Source organism: Morone saxatilis, unplaced genomic scaffold, assembly GCF_004916995.1.
Source record: "Morone saxatilis isolate NCDOM2014 unplaced genomic scaffold, NCSU_SB_2.0 Contig2, whole genome shotgun sequence".
In the NCBI taxonomy this organism is placed as follows: domain Eukaryota; kingdom Metazoa; phylum Chordata; class Actinopteri; family Moronidae; genus Morone; species Morone saxatilis.
Window position 1 is genome coordinate 1751778 of NW_023339762.1, and position 18447 is coordinate 1770224.

The 18447-nt window shown below is 41.4% G+C and overlaps 4 protein-coding genes across 6 annotated transcripts in view; 2 read left to right on the top strand and 2 right to left on the bottom strand.

Annotated features, from left to right (window-relative positions):
- The window catches only part of LOC118329916, a 9493-nt gene extending 3780 nt beyond the window's left edge, over positions 1 to 5713 (bottom strand). The window contains exons 1-5 of the mRNA XM_035664264.1: positions 5422 to 5713; positions 3860 to 4083; positions 3604 to 3705; positions 2386 to 2487; positions 373 to 486 (exon numbers count right to left, since the gene is read on the bottom strand). Of these exons, the coding sequence (XP_035520157.1) occupies positions 373 to 486; positions 2386 to 2487; positions 3604 to 3705; positions 3860 to 4083; positions 5422 to 5530 (651 nt within the window). The 5' untranslated portion in view covers positions 5531 to 5713. The remainder of the gene's footprint in view (positions 1 to 372; positions 487 to 2385; positions 2488 to 3603; positions 3706 to 3859; positions 4084 to 5421) is intronic.
- A 123-nt stretch (positions 5714 to 5836) lies between these two features.
- pdf (peptide deformylase, mitochondrial) lies at positions 5837 to 8860 on the top strand. Its single transcript, XM_035664730.1, has 3 exons — positions 5837 to 5963; positions 6967 to 7642; positions 7926 to 8860. The coding sequence occupies exons 2-3, from the start codon at positions 7021 to 7023 to the stop codon at positions 8081 to 8083; spliced, it is 780 nt and encodes a 259-aa protein (XP_035520623.1). The 5' UTR covers positions 5837 to 5963; positions 6967 to 7020; the 3' UTR covers positions 8084 to 8860.
- A 94-nt stretch (positions 8861 to 8954) lies between these two features.
- Positions 8955 to 14272, bottom strand: spata2l (spermatogenesis associated 2-like). 3 transcript variants are annotated; one of them, XM_035664727.1, is made up of 4 exons: positions 14153 to 14272; positions 12006 to 12366; positions 11584 to 11877; positions 8955 to 10983 (listed from the first exon to the last, which is right to left on the bottom strand). In XM_035664727.1, the coding sequence occupies exons 2-4, from the start codon at positions 12360 to 12362 to the stop codon at positions 9976 to 9978; spliced, it is 1659 nt and encodes a 552-aa protein (XP_035520620.1). In that variant the 5' UTR covers positions 12363 to 12366; positions 14153 to 14272; the 3' UTR covers positions 8955 to 9975. The 3 variants fall into 3 exon arrangements, with proteins under 3 accessions (XP_035520620.1, XP_035520621.1, XP_035520622.1); XM_035664728.1 differs by having other exon boundaries at positions 14148 to 14253; XM_035664729.1 differs by lacking the exon at positions 14153 to 14272 and adding an exon at positions 13670 to 13867.
- On the top strand, positions 14048 to 18200 carry si:dkey-238o13.4 (uncharacterized protein LOC560780 homolog). Its single transcript, XM_035664731.1, has 5 exons — positions 14048 to 14939; positions 15807 to 15914; positions 17014 to 17153; positions 17417 to 17513; positions 18034 to 18200. The coding sequence occupies exons 1-5, from the start codon at positions 14855 to 14857 to the stop codon at positions 18183 to 18185; spliced, it is 582 nt and encodes a 193-aa protein (XP_035520624.1). The 5' UTR covers positions 14048 to 14854; the 3' UTR covers positions 18186 to 18200.
- The last annotated feature ends 247 nt before the right edge of the window (positions 18201 to 18447 follow it).

The window sequence follows — 18447 nt, forward strand, 5'->3', positions numbered from 1 at the left end:
CACCATATGCATAAAATCTGATTACTTTTTTTGCAATCAGAACAGTGGGATCTGCATTTGTATTTATCACAGTCCCTGTAACATCTAACATCACAGCCCTCAGTTTAGCCCTTAACACTGCTTATCAATGCAGTGTTTTTGAGAATCGATATATAATATCACAAAACAAAATTGCAATTCTTTTTATATTTTCTTACACCCCTATTGCAAAGTTTTACACTGTTAATGTGTTTATAAGTCCCACCATCATAATCAATACCGCTTTTAAATTGCATGTCTCTTCTCTTAAATGAATGTTTTGGGCACCTCTTTCAAAAGCGGACACCAAACTGCAAGCACAGATTAAAGTGCGCACTACCATAAAACACACACCTTATCAATATAGGTATCTCCTGGTAACACAGTCTCCAACTCGTGTAGATAGTGCAGCAGCCGGTCTTCTACTTTCTGGGCATAATGTTTACCATACCGCTCCTCCATCTCATTCTGAAAGACAGCAAGCACTTAGCATGGTACCTGGAAACAACCCTGAATCAGACTTTCAGAATTTGCATTAGAGCCTGACTGATTTCTTGAGGCCAATACCAATTTTGGTGTGGAATTTTGCACTGATATGACTCTGCAAATGTACTCAGAAGGCTGCTTTCTTAAACAAATAACTTTATTAAAAAATATTTAACTTAAATATTCTTTAACATGTTAAATAATTTAACATTTAATGTATATGTTCTAGTTGACATTACTGAGAGCTGCTTCTTCTCCCTTACTCTGTGCTGATTGCCACAGTATTGTAAATCACAGCTCACTGCAGGATAAACTTTGCAGTGACGCCAATATATTATAATATTAAACATTTAATATATATGTGTCTGCAATAAGTCAATATCGGCTGGTATATGTATTGGTCTGGCTCTAATCTGCATACAGCTTAGACACATACTGTGGGTTTAATTATACATTGCAAAAGCTAGAATGTAAAGGTTTCAAGATTCAGTGTCATTAAGAAATATAACCTGGGAGGATTTTGTGTAAACAAAGCTTATTCAATTTAGTGCACAGATAAACAGTGTGGGTTTCTATTTTTGTCGACAATGTTCCTCTCCATTTGTCTGTTTACTGTTTTGCCCAGTGAACTTTAATACTGGAGTACCAGAGAATTCTCGGAACAGTTAGATCAACAATTAGAACAATTAGAACTAATAGCACAACTGATATATCGGTTGGCCGATATTATTGATATCAGTTGCGGCAATATGAAAACTGCTTTTTCCCTAGTATATGATGCAGAAAAAAATGCTTGTGGTAATATATTGGTGTCACTGCAAAGTTCATCCAGCAGAGTGTGCTGCATTTTCCAAGAATGTGGCGAGCTTCACATAGTGAGAGAAGAAGCAGCTCCCAGCAATGTCTACTAAAACATCTGGTTTTCACAGTCCACAAATTGTTTTTCCAATGCAAAGAAACAGGTTTTAAATTTGAGGAACATAAAACATGCATAAATATCATATTAAGATTAGATTATAACCTGCCCTTATAAAGTGTTTAGGGGGTGTTACCCATGTTAAACAATCAGCCACACGGCTCTATTTAAGATCAAGTGGGATTCATGATTGAGCTCACCTGGGTAAGAGCAGATTTGGATGGTTAAGAATGTTTGGTGCATCTGGAGTTGAGTTCTCTTATATTTTCTCTTAACAGAAAATAATGTTGCTGCATGAGGCCCAATGTATATCAAATGTTAAACTATTTACATGTTTATCAAGTTATTAGTTTAAGAAAGCACTACATTTGCATGCTTATAATGGTGGAAAATCTGTTAACAAGCCACATACAAAAGGTCTATTTACATTCCAGCCCAAAAACTCACTATATCAACCGCCATATTGGTAATCTTTGAATTCTTTCACTCTAAAACCTGCATCGATATCGGTCTGGCTCTACTCTAAATAGTCATGTTTCCCCGCAAAGTTTAGAGTTCATTAGATCTGCATAGTTACAAGAAGAAACAACAATATGAATCATTTACTACTTTTAAATTTCATTACAACAATTATTCTGACTACATGGACATCTCTAGACTTGTATTCATATGGAGTTATTTCTAAATGTTGATCTGTAGTGCGCCCTGCTGGATAGAAAAGGACTAACAGTTAGGGGCTAGGAGATAAAACCGTGCTATGTGCTTACTTATTCAACACACTGACACCAGGCGATTGTTTAATTGTCAGGGCCCTGAAGAGTCAAGGAAAAGTCCACGTGAACATGTTATACTGACAAACTTGACATGAACAAAAGTCACTTTAAACTTGTATCCTATCTTGCATCCTTTGTCCTATTCTGGCAGTTATTCTCACTGTTAAAAGACAGTGCGTGAAGTAAACTAACCATAATATAATCTTCACGTTTGTCCTTGTCCATAGCAAGTGCTTGTGCCAGAGCCTTGAAGTCCAGATGGTTCTTCCTCATTAGGAGCATTTCATGGTGGCTCTGTGCAAGACAAAAGGACACATAACATTGGTAAAGAATGGGTAAGATTTGCATAGAGCAGCTTGGCAGATTGTTCCCATTCTTAACTGAACAATGTTGTAAATGCTTATTTTTTCTATAAAAAGCTAATTAGTGAAAATGTAGCTTTTCATTGGTCACACCAGGTTCTAAATGATTTGAACTAAGATAATAGCTTAATAAATAACAATATCCAGGCAGGAATTTTGATTTCTTTCATCTAAACTTCATTCTATTCAAATAAGTGGTTGGTTTTAATTGCATGGACTCTACACTGTAATTTCAAACATTAAAGAGGTACTCCACCCTAAAATGCATTCTTTGAGTTTCTAAACTGAATTATAGGACTGTACTGAGATGAAACATGTCAATGTTGGTGACATTATTACCAATTATTGACATTAAGTTATTGAGAGTCAACTGTTTGGGACTACTTTTATATACATTTATACATAAAATATATATAAAAACAATGTCAACACCCTCTAATGAGAGGAGGGCAGCCCTCCTCCCCACTTTGAGTGGGAGTCTGTGAATGCCTTATTCGCAGGAGTTTATGCTAGTTTTTACTAACACTCTACTTAGCATTTGTCTATTTTGGAGAAGTGGTTTAGACTTGTGTCTTAGACACTGTAGAAGCACCGGACTGCAATCTTTACCTTGATCCCACACTGACTGTCTCCCCATAGACACACAGGCATACCGGAGAGTTAGTCTCTCTGAGCTGTTATCTTAGGTCCAACCCAGGTACCCCACAGAAACTTTTACAAACAGCTGTGAATGTGCTTCTAGTGACTGTAAAAGCTTCAGTGGACTCATTGTGTTTCCAGTGCGGACACAGAGAGTCTGACAGCTGCCATTAGCTCTGATTAACAGCTCGCTGTTCCTGCTACACTGCTGAGGTCAGTCTGTCAGTAACTCCGGTCGGTGTCGAGGCGACGCCCCTTTCACAGGTCTCTAATGTATTTCTTAAATTTGCTGAAAGGGAGGGAGCTAGAAGAACTGAAGGGTTGAATTATTACGACAAAACTAAAATCCACTGAGAAAAGGCATGTTTAAGAGTAGGCAGAGCGTTAGACACGCAAGTTGGACACTTACACACTGATGTTGGTATTGAGGTAGTTTACTTGGGAAGAACTGGTTTATTTTAAACACAGTATCAACCATTCCTCGGCCCTCCTGGAGCATCCACATAATGACCTGGGAGGAGAGAGAGATTCCCAAGATATCAATAGATAGAATATAAATAAACTTCAAAAATACAGCCATGGATCAACTGCAGCTGGAGCATGCAATTAACACAGATTTTATATGCTTGCAGAATAAATGAATTCTGTCCAATTCATGTCCATACCAAGGTCTTGAGGCCAAAAATGATCTTCATGTGTTTGATGGGAGCCACCAGTCCGGGTAAAAGTCTGTAAGTGGCTTCCAAAAAGCCCATCACTCTCTCAAAGTGCTGCATGTCCCTGCTCCTCATGATGGAATATACCTTAGCAGAGGCAACACGCAGCCTCCATGAATCTTCAAGGCTCAGAGGCTGGGAGTCCACTTCTGGCCAGGAAGAAGAGTCCACAGCTGTGAAGAACAAGGCAGATTTTTATCATTTATTTTAAGAGAGTGATCTACTATGTTTTACAGTGACTGCTCCAAAATGTTTTTAATTATATACCGCCACGGGGGTTATGTTTTCAGTGCTGTATATTTCTTTGTCAGCAGGATTATGGAAAAACTACTGTCCCATATTTCATGAAACTTTGTGGAAGGGTGTAACATGGTCCAAGACAGAACCCAATACATTTGGGTGGATTTACTTGCATCAGTACTTCTTACTGGCATCCCTTTTCTTTTTCTTGTTCTTATTTACATATTTGGTGTTGTGGTAATCCAAAAGTAACAGAAAGTAATCAAGTTACATTACTTTAATATTGTGATACTTGGATTAGGTTACTGACTAAATTAATAAAAAAATAAAAAAAGTAATTAGTAATTGTATCAGATCTCATCTTTAAAGTAAACCTCCAAACAAGGGCTGCACAATGTGGTTAAAATAACATATTCTTATTTTTTGACAGATTCACAATCATTGTATTTATTTTTTACTAAAAAAAATAAATAAATGAACAAAAATCATACTTTTGGGGAAAACATGTTTTCTTAAATCTGGAGAACAACAACATTTGTCGGCCGGGCCATCTCTGCAGCCCTACAAAGCCTCATTATAATGCTGTTTGACACACATTTTACCTTTATTAAAACAGTGCAGCTCTTGCAATCTGCATACTGATTCTGTGAATGTTTCGATTTATTGTGCAGCCCTACTCTAAACCCTGATACTGCGTTATAAGTAAAAGTCATGTATGCACAGTTTTACTTCAAGCCCCTGCAGGGAACTTTTGTGTTGATTCTGGCAGTAGTAGGCATTAAAACTAACTACAAATAAACAGCCAATCTTCTTGCTGATGGTCTTGTTTGTTTCTGTAGGTCATATAGAGGCTTCAGTTTCAAACTGAGACTGTTTCATAACCAGTAAAAAACTCATTGTAGTACCTTTAAGTAAAAGTATAGCAGTCTCTTTAAGTATCAGAATTCAAAGTACTTATAAGTACACTATTTTTTCAGAGTGTTATATAACAGTATATTTCATATTATTGGATCACTCGTGAATTAACATGTAGGCAACATTTCAATGCTAATGAAGCTAATGGAGCTAATTTTAACTGAGTTATATAATGTTGAGTAGTTTAATGTAACAGTGCATCATAATTTATAAACTGATCACATTATTTACATGTAAATTATTAATGAGTGAAGTAAAACAACCAGCAGGAATCACTGTTCAATACATGTAGTGGAGAACAAAGTACAATATTTAAAATATAAGGTAACATAGATTAGAAATCCCTAAAAACCAACCTTGCTGTATATCCATCATCTTGTGAGCCCAGACGTGCTCTATGATCCACAGCGGGAACTTTGGGAAGCTCTGTAAACATTTATGGACAGACTGCTGTGCTCCTTCCATCAGGGCTCGGTGATACTTCAGCTCCGCAGGGCTTGTGAAAGGACAGAGTACCGGGGATCACCCGCTGAGCTTTTAAACTCATTCATGAATGGGATGTGGATCACCCACTCGGCTGGACATGTAGAGGCAAGTTGAGGAAGTGTAACCCTAACACCCCTCAGTTCTGGCACTGTTTTGTTTCGATTTGAAAACGTTTCAAACTACTTCCTATACAAGCTCCCTGGTCGTTGTCAAAATAAAGGTTTTTCAATGAATTGTGATATATAACCACAGGCAAAAGCACGTAGACTTTTATTGTGAAGTGAGTGTGAATGTGACGCACGATGTTGTTGACCCGGAACTACTTTGACAGAGTCTCTTACCCTGTTGTCACCTTCTGTCCTGAGTATGTGGTCCTTTTGAGTTAGCGTGGACGTGTACACATTAGTGTGAGGTAACGGAGATACTCGGTGTCTTTAAATGTTAATACTAGGCTTAGTTGGTAGCATAAGTAGCGTATTTTAAATATAACTACACTAACATGCTTACGACTTAGCTTTGTTGCTTGTGGTAGCTTTTGAATGGGAGCGCATGTTTCATAGCACCTGCCTCCCCCGTGGGTGGTGTTTGACTGTTAATAAGCTAGGCTTTCTGCGCTGCGCCAGAGTAACTACATGTATTTTGTTATTCGGCAAAGATATATATTTATATATGATTTAAAAAAATAACTAAAATGTTCCTATGGAGTCTCCATTAGAAATGTTTCAACAATGGCGCCTCCCAGTGGTGGTAGTAGACATTTTTCTCCAAAAGCAAGAGCTCATGCCATCAGTCATTTGCAGTATGCTGTGATTGCATTCAAATAGACATTTTCACAGTTGTTAGCAATGACACTGATTAAAGTCCAGTTCCATTCAGCTCAAACGGAGTCAGGCTGCTGCTGTTGAGCATGGTGGCTTACTGGAAAGGCTCTACTACACTAAATGGCCAATAGTGTGACCCTGTCTGTATACTTCCTGTTTGGGCCATGCCACACGTGCATAAAGCCAGGCCCACACAGAGCCCTGGCCTCAACCATATCCAACACCGCTGGGATGAAGTGAAACACTGACAGTGAGTCAGGCCTTATCCGCATCCATACTGGACCTCAGTAATGCTGAGTCGGGGCAGATCTTTGCAGCCAGGGTCCAAAATCAGGTGGACAGCCTGAAAGCACAGGAGTGGAGGAAGTTAAAGCAGCAAATGAAAGCCCATGGTTTTGGAATGACATGTTCTCCATTCACATGCAGGTTTATTGTTGTCTGTCCACATACTTTTGGACATATAGTGTATTGAGAGATTGGACCTGAATGAAAATGTCTCATTGCCATCAAAGCAGGGATTTATCAAATCTTAAAATGTGGCAACAGTTAAGAACTTACTTTGACTAAATGTCCTTTTGTATGATTTTCCTGCAGCACTGTACATCACCCACCCTGACGTGTGACACATCAGCTCACTGCAGCTCCACCATGAACACAAAATCATGTGCGTCTCTGCTCCAGTTCTCCAGGAGGGGGTTCAGACTTTGTGCATTAACACCCCCCCGCTGCACAGCCGGGGCCTTGGGTTTAATAACTTCAGCTTGTCTTCGGCGAATCTCACCCCACTCGCCTGTAACCTGCAGCCACTCTTACTCCAGCAACGTCAAAGTGCGCTCCTATCTTCAATACTTGAAGCACAAGATCAAACCCCCTCCCAGTCCTCCGTACTGTCACGTGTGCCAAGTAGGGGACCCAATGCTGCGTTCACATGCAGCAGCTGTTGACCCTGCAGCTGTAACGGGCCCTGAGGTCCAACAGGTCATCAACACTATGGTCAAAGTGATGCGGAAATTTGAGTGTGTGGGACTGAGCGCGCCTCAGATTGGCGTGCCGCTCCGCATCCTGGCCTTGGAATATCCCGAGAAGATGTTGGAAGACTGTTCGCCCGCAGCAAGGGAGGTCCGCGGTATTTCCGTCCAGCCTCTGAGGGTCTTTGTCAACCCCCAGCTGAGGGTCATGGATGGACGAACCGTGCTCTTTCAGGAGGCCTGTGAGAGCCTCTCAGGCTTCTCTGCCACAGTTCCACGCTACCTGTCTGTGGAAGTGTCTGGTGCGCATATTTATAGCTTAATCCTGTTTTTCCTATAAAACAGTGCCTTTCAGATGTTGTGCCAAATCTCATTTGCTGAGACTAAAACACACTAAACACACAAACACCCAAAACATACAGCAGTACAAGTACAAGGAAAGGAAGTTGGCAGAGGTTCTGACTCGGGCTTTCTCAACTGTTATTGGAGCACAGAGCAAACGGGGCGGGACTTGGGAAGGGTCCATTTCTAATGTATTTCTGTAACTTTTTCTCATTTCTTAATTTCTGCATGTTCACCCTGCAGGTCTTAATGAGAAGGGTGAAGCTGTTGCGTGGCAGGCCAGTGGCTGGCCAGCTCGCATCCTCCAGCACGAGATGGACCACCTGGATGGGGTCCTCTACATCGACCGCATGGACAGCAAGACCTTCATCAACATCAACTGGCAGGCATACAATGAATAGAAGATCCTCAGGACAGACCACAAACATTTACAGAAGAAACTGTAAGACTGCATTAATGATCTCTGATCTACACTGTACAGATGAAAGCGTTTTACGTTTGCTCTTTCGAGTAGACGCTTTATTTTCATGTGAAAAATCTGGCTTGCAGAAGTGATACATTTTGGTTTCTGGAGAGAAGAGATCAGTATCAGGATGAAGCTGCAAGGTGGAAACCTTAAAAGCAGTGGTCATAAATGTGCTCCTCAGGTCTATGTATAATGAATACAGTGGCTGATAGGTTCATGATAAAATGAGTCATAAATGTGTGACCCTTATCTGGCACCATCGAAATGAAAACGCAACTGAATAGCAAATTAGTGCAAAATGCTTGGGGAGCAAAGTGTTAACCATTTTCCTCAGTGACTCACTTTTGTTCAACTCTTAACACAATTCAGTAAATGCTGGTCATTCTAAAGGACTTACACAAGAATGGAAAAAAGGATGAATGTACATGAACTTTATCAAGTTTGGGCTCCAGACATGTTTGGGACATGAGCGGGCATGACCCAGAAAAAACAGATGCGAATTGAACAGCTTTAAGAAAATGGTACCTGCACACAGGTTCATGTTTGTGCGCGTCAGTCTTTCACATATCCATGGCCAGTATTTGTTTGTGTCATTAAAATGTTGATCATAAAATGTTATGTCATTCTTATGCAGTTTTCTCAACAAGATAATTTTCAAAAGACTAAATGTCTAATACTAAATGATGGACAGTTAAGCTACGGGCTGAATATTCAATTTGAATCCATCCAATGAAAAGCATGCACCTCCAAATTTGACTGTAATCAGGATTTATACCGATTAAATGAACCCACTACTGTTCTGTAAGCAAGCTTAAAAAGACATTTATTTTCTGAAAAGGTAACATTTTGACATACAGGTCATCATAAACACACATTACATTGCCACTCCCTACCCATTGTGTTTAAAAGCACTGTTTTCTTGTGTCAACTGAAACATAATAATACTTGGTTGAAACAATTAGTCATTTAAAGCTCCAGTGTGTAACATTTAGGAGGATCCATTGGCAGAAATGGAATATAATATTCATAGGTATGTGTTTAACGTTTAGTGTATAACCACTTGAAAATAAGAGCAATGTTTCTACAGTAGCCCAGAAGGGACAAACTTAAAGCTTGGAAGGGGAGGGTGAAATGAGTGACTTGCAATTTGCAACTACACCACTAGGTGTCACTAAATCCTACACACTGGAGCTTTAAGGTATTTTTCCAGGTGCCAAAGTCCTTTATTGCACTGAATAACTCTTTCAGACTGTTGGTTGGAAAAAACAAGTAATCTAAACACATCAAATTAGCCTATTCTGACATTTTATCAAACAAGCGCTTAATCAATAAATTGTCAAAAAAGTCAGCATATTCACTGATTATGATTCAATAATATTTTGATTGTGATTGCTGATTGCAGTGCCTTTTGAAAGTAACTTGCTCTTGAATTATAAAGCACATTTAACACAGACAGGTGGCATATTGACCCTTTTTTACTGCAGTCTGTGCGCAGGCAACAAATACAGATGAAAACAAACGTCCTTGTGCTTCACAGTAAATTACACTTAGAACACAAACCAAGTCTCAACTATACACAATATTTCAGCAAGGTTGACAACAGTAAATATGGCCACTTAGAAGAATGCAGAGTAATGACAGTCTCAGAAAGAGGACCAAAATAGAAAAATCAAAGCACACTTAATACTGCATTTCAGTACTGTGTCAAGGCAACATTTGACTTTCTGATTTAGTGTACTTGGATTTTCGTCTCCAGTACGCAGATTTAAGGCACTACTGTGATTTTGCTAGTTGTGCCTCATTAGTGCAATTCTATTCCGATACAAATCACACAGAGGATGACTGGTCAAACGTTTGGCCACAGATGCATTCAACAGGACTTCTATACCAACATTCCCTACAAAACTCACGTCCACAATATCGGCACAGAACCAGAGGCTTTTTGGAACTCGCCCTCCCACAGGGGCACACTCCCAGTTGCTTGATCTTGTGGTGACCTTGGCAGAAGTCTATCTCTTTGCAGGAACCAGAGTGGAAGACGCCGCAGCTGAGACAAAGAACCTGAGGGTCCGGCGGGTTGAGGACGCAGCAGACGTGGTAGGCGTATGGATGACGAGATGGAAGTAGTGATTCAGGGTCATCACACAGAACTAAGGAGGACATTGCTGCACTGCTGCTGCTGAGAGTTGGCGACGCACTCATACCACTTACTCTGAGGCTTCCACCCTGCGGCGACGCTGCTCTCAGTTCTTCCATCTCTTCTCTCGTACTGTCAGGAGATACCACATGGTGGTTCTCTGCGGAGTAACACTCATGGAAGGCACAGGTGATATCGTGCACAGTGTTGCATTGAAGACAGAGTTTAAGACTAACATTAGGAGATTGGAGACAACTGCAAGAGTAGTCTGCTTCATCTTTGCTCCTCCAACACCCTACTGCGTCTACCTGCAGACTGCGTGACAGTGAGTCCGCTCTGTCAAACATCAAGTCTTCACTGGGACGTTTGCGTTGCTTGGTGCTGGCGGAGGAGCTTCTGGTAGTGTCTGAATCCAGTGGGGAAGTCTTGGTCAGCTGGCAGTTGAGTGTAGAGATGCAGACGTCCTCTCTGGCAGGCAGGGAGGAGGACAATGAAGAAACTCCGTTGCCATGTGATTTGACAGGGGGTGATGCACCGCTTTGAGTCACCCAGGTTAAAGAGCGGGGACTCTCATCATTGACAACCGCCTCCCTTGGCACCCCATTAACCTGCTCATCTGTGTACAGATCTACTTCATCAAACGGCTCCATCAGAGGCTGGTTGACCTCCAGCGTCTTCTTGGTGTTCTCCAGAGCAACCTGTGGAGATACACGGACAATAAATCCTCAACAGTTTACATTTATTTACAGTTCACAAGGGTTAGATCAAGTTGATGCTTCGGTGATGACTGAGTGGTATGTGTCCATAGCAGTGAGGATCGAAAACTGTCAAGTACTGAAAGATGACAATAAGTGTCAGAGTATTTCAAACAATACCCAGTGGCAATAGGCTGTCCCTCCAGGAACAATTTCCACCAATCCCTGTGAATTCTGCACAACCTCACAATTTTGTCCAATCACCAGTTTCACCAACATTATTTAAATATTATTAGTTTAGGCATGTAGGTATATATTTTTTTGTATGTTCTGGTATCTCCAACGGTAAATGTGAAATAAGTGAATAACAATCATTGACAGGATAGGACATGAATGGGATGACTGACCCAATCTCTCCTAAAGAAATACATGCTGTCTGAGTGGGGCTTTAACCTCTTCAAACCCAGTTTTCCCCTCAAATTTCCCCTTAATTATCTAAGGTGGCTGCAGAAGAGGAAAGCATCCCCTCTCCACAAAAGACGTGACGGATTCTGCATTTTAAATGACAGACCTCACCCATGGTCGAATGATTGGTAGACATACCTGTAGGCTGTTTCCTCTCTGCCTCTCCCTCACCACACTCAGCTCCCACTGCACCTCACCAGCGTGCTTCCCCAAAGCTGTCAGTAGGAGGTGACACTCGCAGCGGGCCAGGAAGAAGGCACATGACAAGCGGAGGAGGTCGTCCAGGCAGGCTGGACTGACTCTGGGCGACTGGAGACGGAGCTGCTCACGCCGAGGTGAGCTGGGCTGGTACCCCAGCAGGCCGAATAGTTTCTCAATCTGTGGCATCGACAGCACCGGTTTGATGTAGTGGGTGAACATACCGGAGTACATCTGGGACACAAGAGAGAAGAGGATGAAAACAAACAAATCAATAATGGGGAAATATATCAGGTTTTCACCAATATCATATTTCAATCAGAAATTTGATGCAAGACATTATTCCAGCTTTTTTAGCCAACCTTGACAACTTTGTACTCCTCCCGCCAGGGACCCAGGTAGAGGTTCAAGGCAGCTTGCTCCACGACCTCGAAAGCTTTGGCCAGGCCTCGAAGCCCTCCTCTGGCTTTGACCCGCCCAGCGTTGGCTGCTGCCGCTGCAGCTTTGAGCGACTCCTCCATCACCTTCAGTGGATCCAGACCCAGGCAGTGTGTCTCCTGAGCATCCCCGTCCCTCAACAGCACCTCCACCTGCTTCCACAGCTCCTCATCTGTACACACCAGATTGGAACCTCGTCCCACAATTTGCTGCTCCAAACTGTGATCGTAGGCGGTCACTAGATCTGCGTCAATCTGCATGGAGGTGCTCATCTCTTTCATTCAGCTGAGAGGGAGACAAATAGGACGTTGAAATGAAGGATGGAACTGTGGCACTTGTTCTCCCCTGATAATGAATGTACTGTATGTACAGTGGTATATCAATACCACGGACTCCATGGCATGAAAATTGACAATGATACCATGTACATTGGCTCATCCACGATATTGAATTCAACTGTTAAAAAAAAAATACTGATTACTATATTATATAAAAATATCAAATTGTATTTTATTAATGTTAATGTAACTGTATTTATGTTATAAACAAATAATTAATTTTACTGTATTAAGGTTTTAAGTCAATATTTTGTCTCTTATTATAATTACAGAATTTTTTTCCCTCTCACATTGGCAGAAATGGGCTTCCACACATCCAGTCAGAGACTTGTATTTACAAAATATCCAGACCACCTTCCAGCAAATATAGGAGCAATACAGCTTTCCTAAAACTACTATGTACTACACAAGCTGAGGGAACTATAACACTGAAAAAGTTCAGAACCAGCCCTCAGTCCCACATTACTCCTGTCCTCGCATCCCTTCATTGGCTTCCTGTAAAATTCAGAATCAACTATAAGATCTTACTGATTACATATAAGGCACTTCATGACCTTGCCCCCAGTTACATTTCAGATCTCCATGGTGACCGTGCCTTTGCTGTTTTAGCCCCAACATTGTGGAACAGTCTTCCCCAACCACTCAGATTCACTGAATCCGTTGACTGTTTCAAGTGGCACCTCAAAACCATAGGCATATATTCTTTCCCTCTTGTTTTATCTTCCATAAGTGTATTTATATGTTCCCTAGTTATTAGGGATGTTTACGTATGCATATATATATATATATATATAAAAATAATAATAAAATTATATCTAATAAATATAAACACACCCATACATACGTGTTTATATGTATGGTTTGTTTGTGAAGCGCTTTGTAACTGTGTGTTTTAAAAAGTACTATATAAATAAAGCTTTACTTACTCAGCTGCATCACATATGAAACACTGCGCTGTGATTTGACTCGACTGTAAAAACGATTATATTTATAACAGAAAGTGAAACTTATCTCTTGGCCTGAGTAGAAGAAAACAAGAATGTAACGTTAAAGGTGATATACTTGTGTAATGATGAGCACACTAATGTGTTGACCAGCGTCGTTATAACATGACATTAGTCACACACTGGCCGTTAATGTTTGACAACATCAGCCAAAGAAACAACTAAGTTTGACGTTAGCATTAACGTTAGCTTAACCCGTTCACCCAGTGACTAACAGCTAGCTAGTTTTGCTAGGCTGTTACCTACCTGTTACTGTTTCTCTTTTATGGCGAGGACTTCACGACAGAATTAGCACAAATATGTGCCAGCTAATTCAAACTAACTATCTAAAGAATTTGTCCAAAAGTTTTCAGAAATGTGGGTTCAATTCGGTTCGGTTAATATACAATCCACCAACGGAGAGTCTAACTTCTAGAGTTGGGCCACATTGCTCTCCACCGCCGACCACAGTGGGGAAGGAAGTAGCAGCAAATTTCCACAGAAAAGTTCACATTTAGAAGATGATGCGAAGGCTCATGTTGTTTTCCACATTCGCCGATTTAAAGATTGACTCTCACAGATTTAGAAAACGCTGTACTTAGGGTTTTAGAAGGTATAATCTTTTGCAGATCGCAAAGAAATATTAAATTACTAGAATTATGAATGGTGCAACAGAAAAGTACTGGTGTTGGAGCTCGGTGCCTGGTAGCTGCAGCAGAAAGTTGGACACACCAAAGACACAAACCTCACCTGTGCCTGCCACTCGTTCAGGTGTTTATTAATGGATCGTGTGAAACATTTCCGGCCACACAGCCGTCCCCGTGCAGCTGGTAGCTTCTTCTTGATTGTCCGGGATAACGTAAACATTGTCACGTGGCACGGGTTTTCCCAGTTTCAGAGGGGGTGCGCGCGGTACGAGTATCAGGACGGGCCGGGGAAGCGGAGTTATGCGGAGGATAGATGGCTTTAAAGTCAATATCTCGGATCTTAACTACACCGAGAGCTTGATATATTGAAAATAGACCGAAGGTAGACAAGCTGTTATGAAATTAGCGGATAAAAATAACAAATTTGCTGCCTGAGTTGGTTTATACCCAGCATATTGAAAAACACGTATTATCCACGAGATGGCAGCATTTTATGTTTTTAAACGCCCTACTCCATCAGCCTCTACGTGAGTTTGTAGTTATTTTCAGTTTTAATCTGCGAGAAAACACACATACACACATACACACATACACAGTGCTGGGGTGAAGACAGCGGTGAGCCCTTTACTGACCCGCGGGCGTGGCTTCGGTGACACTGGTAGAAGGGCGGAACTGTGGCCCCTGAGTTTAATTTAAAGCATCCTGGGATGACCAAGATCCTCTGCACAAGTCAGCAGCTTCACTTCCAGCGGACTCAGTCGTGTCATCCTCCATCCTTCAGCAGGCCTGTGCAGCTGCAGCCAGCATGTCAAACTCGGACAGGGTTGTGTTAGCTCTAGGAGGAGCGGGGACAGTGGGCTCTGGGATAGTTAAAGCACTGCTGGACAAAGGTAAGCCTCCCAGGGGCCTCTAGGGGACAAGAAGTGAAGCCAATGTATTCTTTAAAGCAGGAAAGATATTTTCTGTAAACTCTGATGAATGTGGATACAGTTTTACGCACAAGGGTCGGGTTTTACGCAGTGGAACTCAATAGAAATAAACTGCAGAATAGACATTTAGATGTATGACTAATTTATGTCCATTTAGTACTTTCTGAGTATTTTCTGTTTTTGAATTGTTAAATGACTGGTTATCAATCCGATGTTAACGGAGCGTCTGCATGCATAAAGTCGTACATTTTCGCGCTTATCTCCATGTGCATGATTCATCCATTCATTCATCCGATAACCAGCTATTTGGCCTAAAACGTACAACACTGTGCTGTTCTATGCGTCAGAAAACATTCATCAACATCCATCAATTGTTTGTTTTTCTGCCATTCCTTAGGGGAATTGATGTAAGCACGAGTTTCAGACTCTGCACTATACTTCTCATCATCTTATAAATTCATATTTTATGGTTGGAGGTAGTTGAGTGTGAAATTACATTGAATCTTTGGGTTTTGGTGCTGTTTCTGTTCAAGAGTTATTTGGGTTACTGCACTCTGTCTGCACTCTGCATTGACCGGTGAGTGCAGAGGACGCTGTGATGAGAGTGCACTGGCTTTGGATTGACAATGCATGTCTATAGCTTTTCTGTTTGAATTGAGCAGAAAGTTACCATCTGCTGCTCTGTTACATTTATCCTCCTGATGACCTTGATTAACAGATTAGGATAAATCATTCATTTTCATGTGAGAGGAATTAGTCCTACTTGTGTTTGTGTTGTGTTTTTGTCTGTCTGCACTATAGATTAATATATCTGACGTGTGTGTGAAGGTTTCAAAGTCGCAGTGATCTCCAGGGACAGCAGCCGGCTGGAGAGACTGCGATCATTCGTCTCTTCCACCACAAAGGATAACCTCACCACTATAGTGGGGAATGTGGGTAAGTCGGGTTACACATCCTTCCATTCATCTACATAGCAGTCTGTCATCCATCCATCTGTCTGAACCCACCACAAGTGCAGTCCCTCCTGTGGGTGGAGTGGGCATGGGACAATATGACAATTTCATGTGATTATCCTGGGTACAATAATGTGATTCATGATATTATGATAATTACCTAAATATACTTTTTAAATCTTTGTTTGATACACACAAAACAGATGATAGCAGACTATCCAAAAGGCATGGCTGTCTGTATCAAACTCCATCCATCCAATAATTGTTGAGACATTTTAAAACCTAACCAAACCAACGAAGGCATAGAACACTTGCCAGTCAGAGGCAGGGTAGGGCAGGTGTTAGGCAGGTGTTTAGGGGTGTGTATATAGACTCATCAGGAGGGGGCTGTATGCAATAAGAAGTAAGGTCTAAAGTCTAATGTGCATCTATTGTGGGGTCCTTGACATGAAAAGGTTTGGGAACTCCTGGTCTAGGACAGTGATTCCCAACCAAGGGTATTTCTCCAGTGGGGTACATGAAAAGATTGTGGAGTACTCAGTTCATTAAAAAAGTGTGTGAAAACTTAGCAAGATAGTTAGCTAAAAGTAATGGATAACTGGCTAACCCTTACCCTAACAAATAAATGAAATAGCCAAGATTGAAATAGCCAAGAGTAATGGATAAATAGTTGAAAAAGGAAGCTAAAAATGGATGAGGAGGTGTTGATGAAGAGGTACTTGAGTTCATCCATCAGGACTGCGGGGTGGAGGCAGTGGTCTCAGAACTATTAGAGGCACAGAATTTTATGGCAATTTGCACTTTAGATATGGAGATATTTCACTGAATGAATAGAAACTTTGACCTGCTGATGCCGCTAAATGGAAAGTCAGGGGACCACAAATATTTGTTAAAAAATGTCAGTTCGGATCAAAATGCTGGACCGACTTTCATAGAAAGCTGCTTCAAGCAAAAACTATCCGTATTAGCCTTTTTAGCAGTCTAACCACAGTCACACATATAGGTCTAAAATGCTGTTCTGAAGACCTTACTCCCCCTGAAGGACATTATCAGTTGGACCTGAATCCTTCTTTCTGTTCCAGGGTCAGAAGAAGGAGCAGAGCAGGCGAAGCAGGCCCTGCTGAAGGCGGTGGGGAAGGTGACGGACATCGTCTCCTCTCTGGGCTTCAGTTGGTGGCAGGGGGGACCACCACACACCCAGACTCTCAAAGACCTACACTGGGTGAGCACGCACACATAAACCAGCTGATTTTGAGTTTTCATTGCATTCAAGTAAGGATATATACAATTGATTGCTTTTAATTGGTATACTGGTAGATACTGGTGGCAGTAAAAGTAGTTGTAAGACTAGTCTCAGCAGAAGTTGTGGTAAAGCTGTTCTGGAGAGCTCCCCTATTACATCATGTCTGAATGTTGCTTCTCCTGCGTTACGAGAATGAAATTCAAATTCTTGTCTGATTATTTCATCTCCTGTCAACTCTCCAGGTAATTGAGACACTACTCTTCAGCACATTTGTGTCATGGAAGGCCTTCTTCCCCTTGGTGAGGGACGACTCCAGCTGCACCTACACCTTCATAACAGGTGACTCCTACAGCCATTCATTTCTACTAATGGCACAGCCTCCGTCAGATGTACGTGACGTGGTGGAGGAGTTGCGTGTCTGCATATGAGAAACACTGAGAGAACTTAACGGAAAAGCTGGTTTTTCTACATACAGAAAGAAAAAGGTTAATGCAATAGTTCAAGCCAGTGTACTTCAGGCTTGTACTAATAGTAAGCAGGAAACATGATTTGTTAAAGCTGTATTAATTAGATGTGAGGACCGTATTGGATTGTTATTATTATTTCATGCACTGAATCGGATTTTTGAGTCAGGAGTGGGAGAAATGTACCCGTCATATGGGTCCTATGGTTTCAATATTAACTTAATTAAGTTAATCAGAATCAAAATAGTAAAGTTGAGTGCTGAATGCTAAACAGGTATGAGTTTTTTTCATAGTCAAGAAAGAGGATTGCTTTGCTTGATTTGGGTCTACAGTCACCTCAACCACAACTCGATGTGTTTGTATAGTTTTATGCCTTCTATTGTTCTGTGCCACAGGAGGAGCAGGCGAGAAGCTGCTGATGCCTGGTACAGGCTTCCTGACAGTAGGAGCTGCCAGCACTCTGGCCTTCTGCCAGGTACTACGCGAGGAGTACCCTGAGGTGCCCTGCAAACTCAACCAGGTGAGACTTTATACTATTATACTATAAGACTTCAGGTAACAAAGCAGGGAATCTGATATTTGACTGTTACCTGACCTCAGTCTCATAGCCACAGACCTGTTTATTTAGTTCCCCCTGAGCTCAGCAGGAGATTATAAAAGAAATCCTTCAGTTTGTGGAAAGATCCTGTTTTTTCACATAGAGCAGCCAGATGCTTTAAAGGGGAACTTGGCAACTTTTTCAGCTTAATAAACCCGTTTAGAAATCATTTGGATGGTTAAATGGCCTGTTCCGGTGAAAATGGGGACCC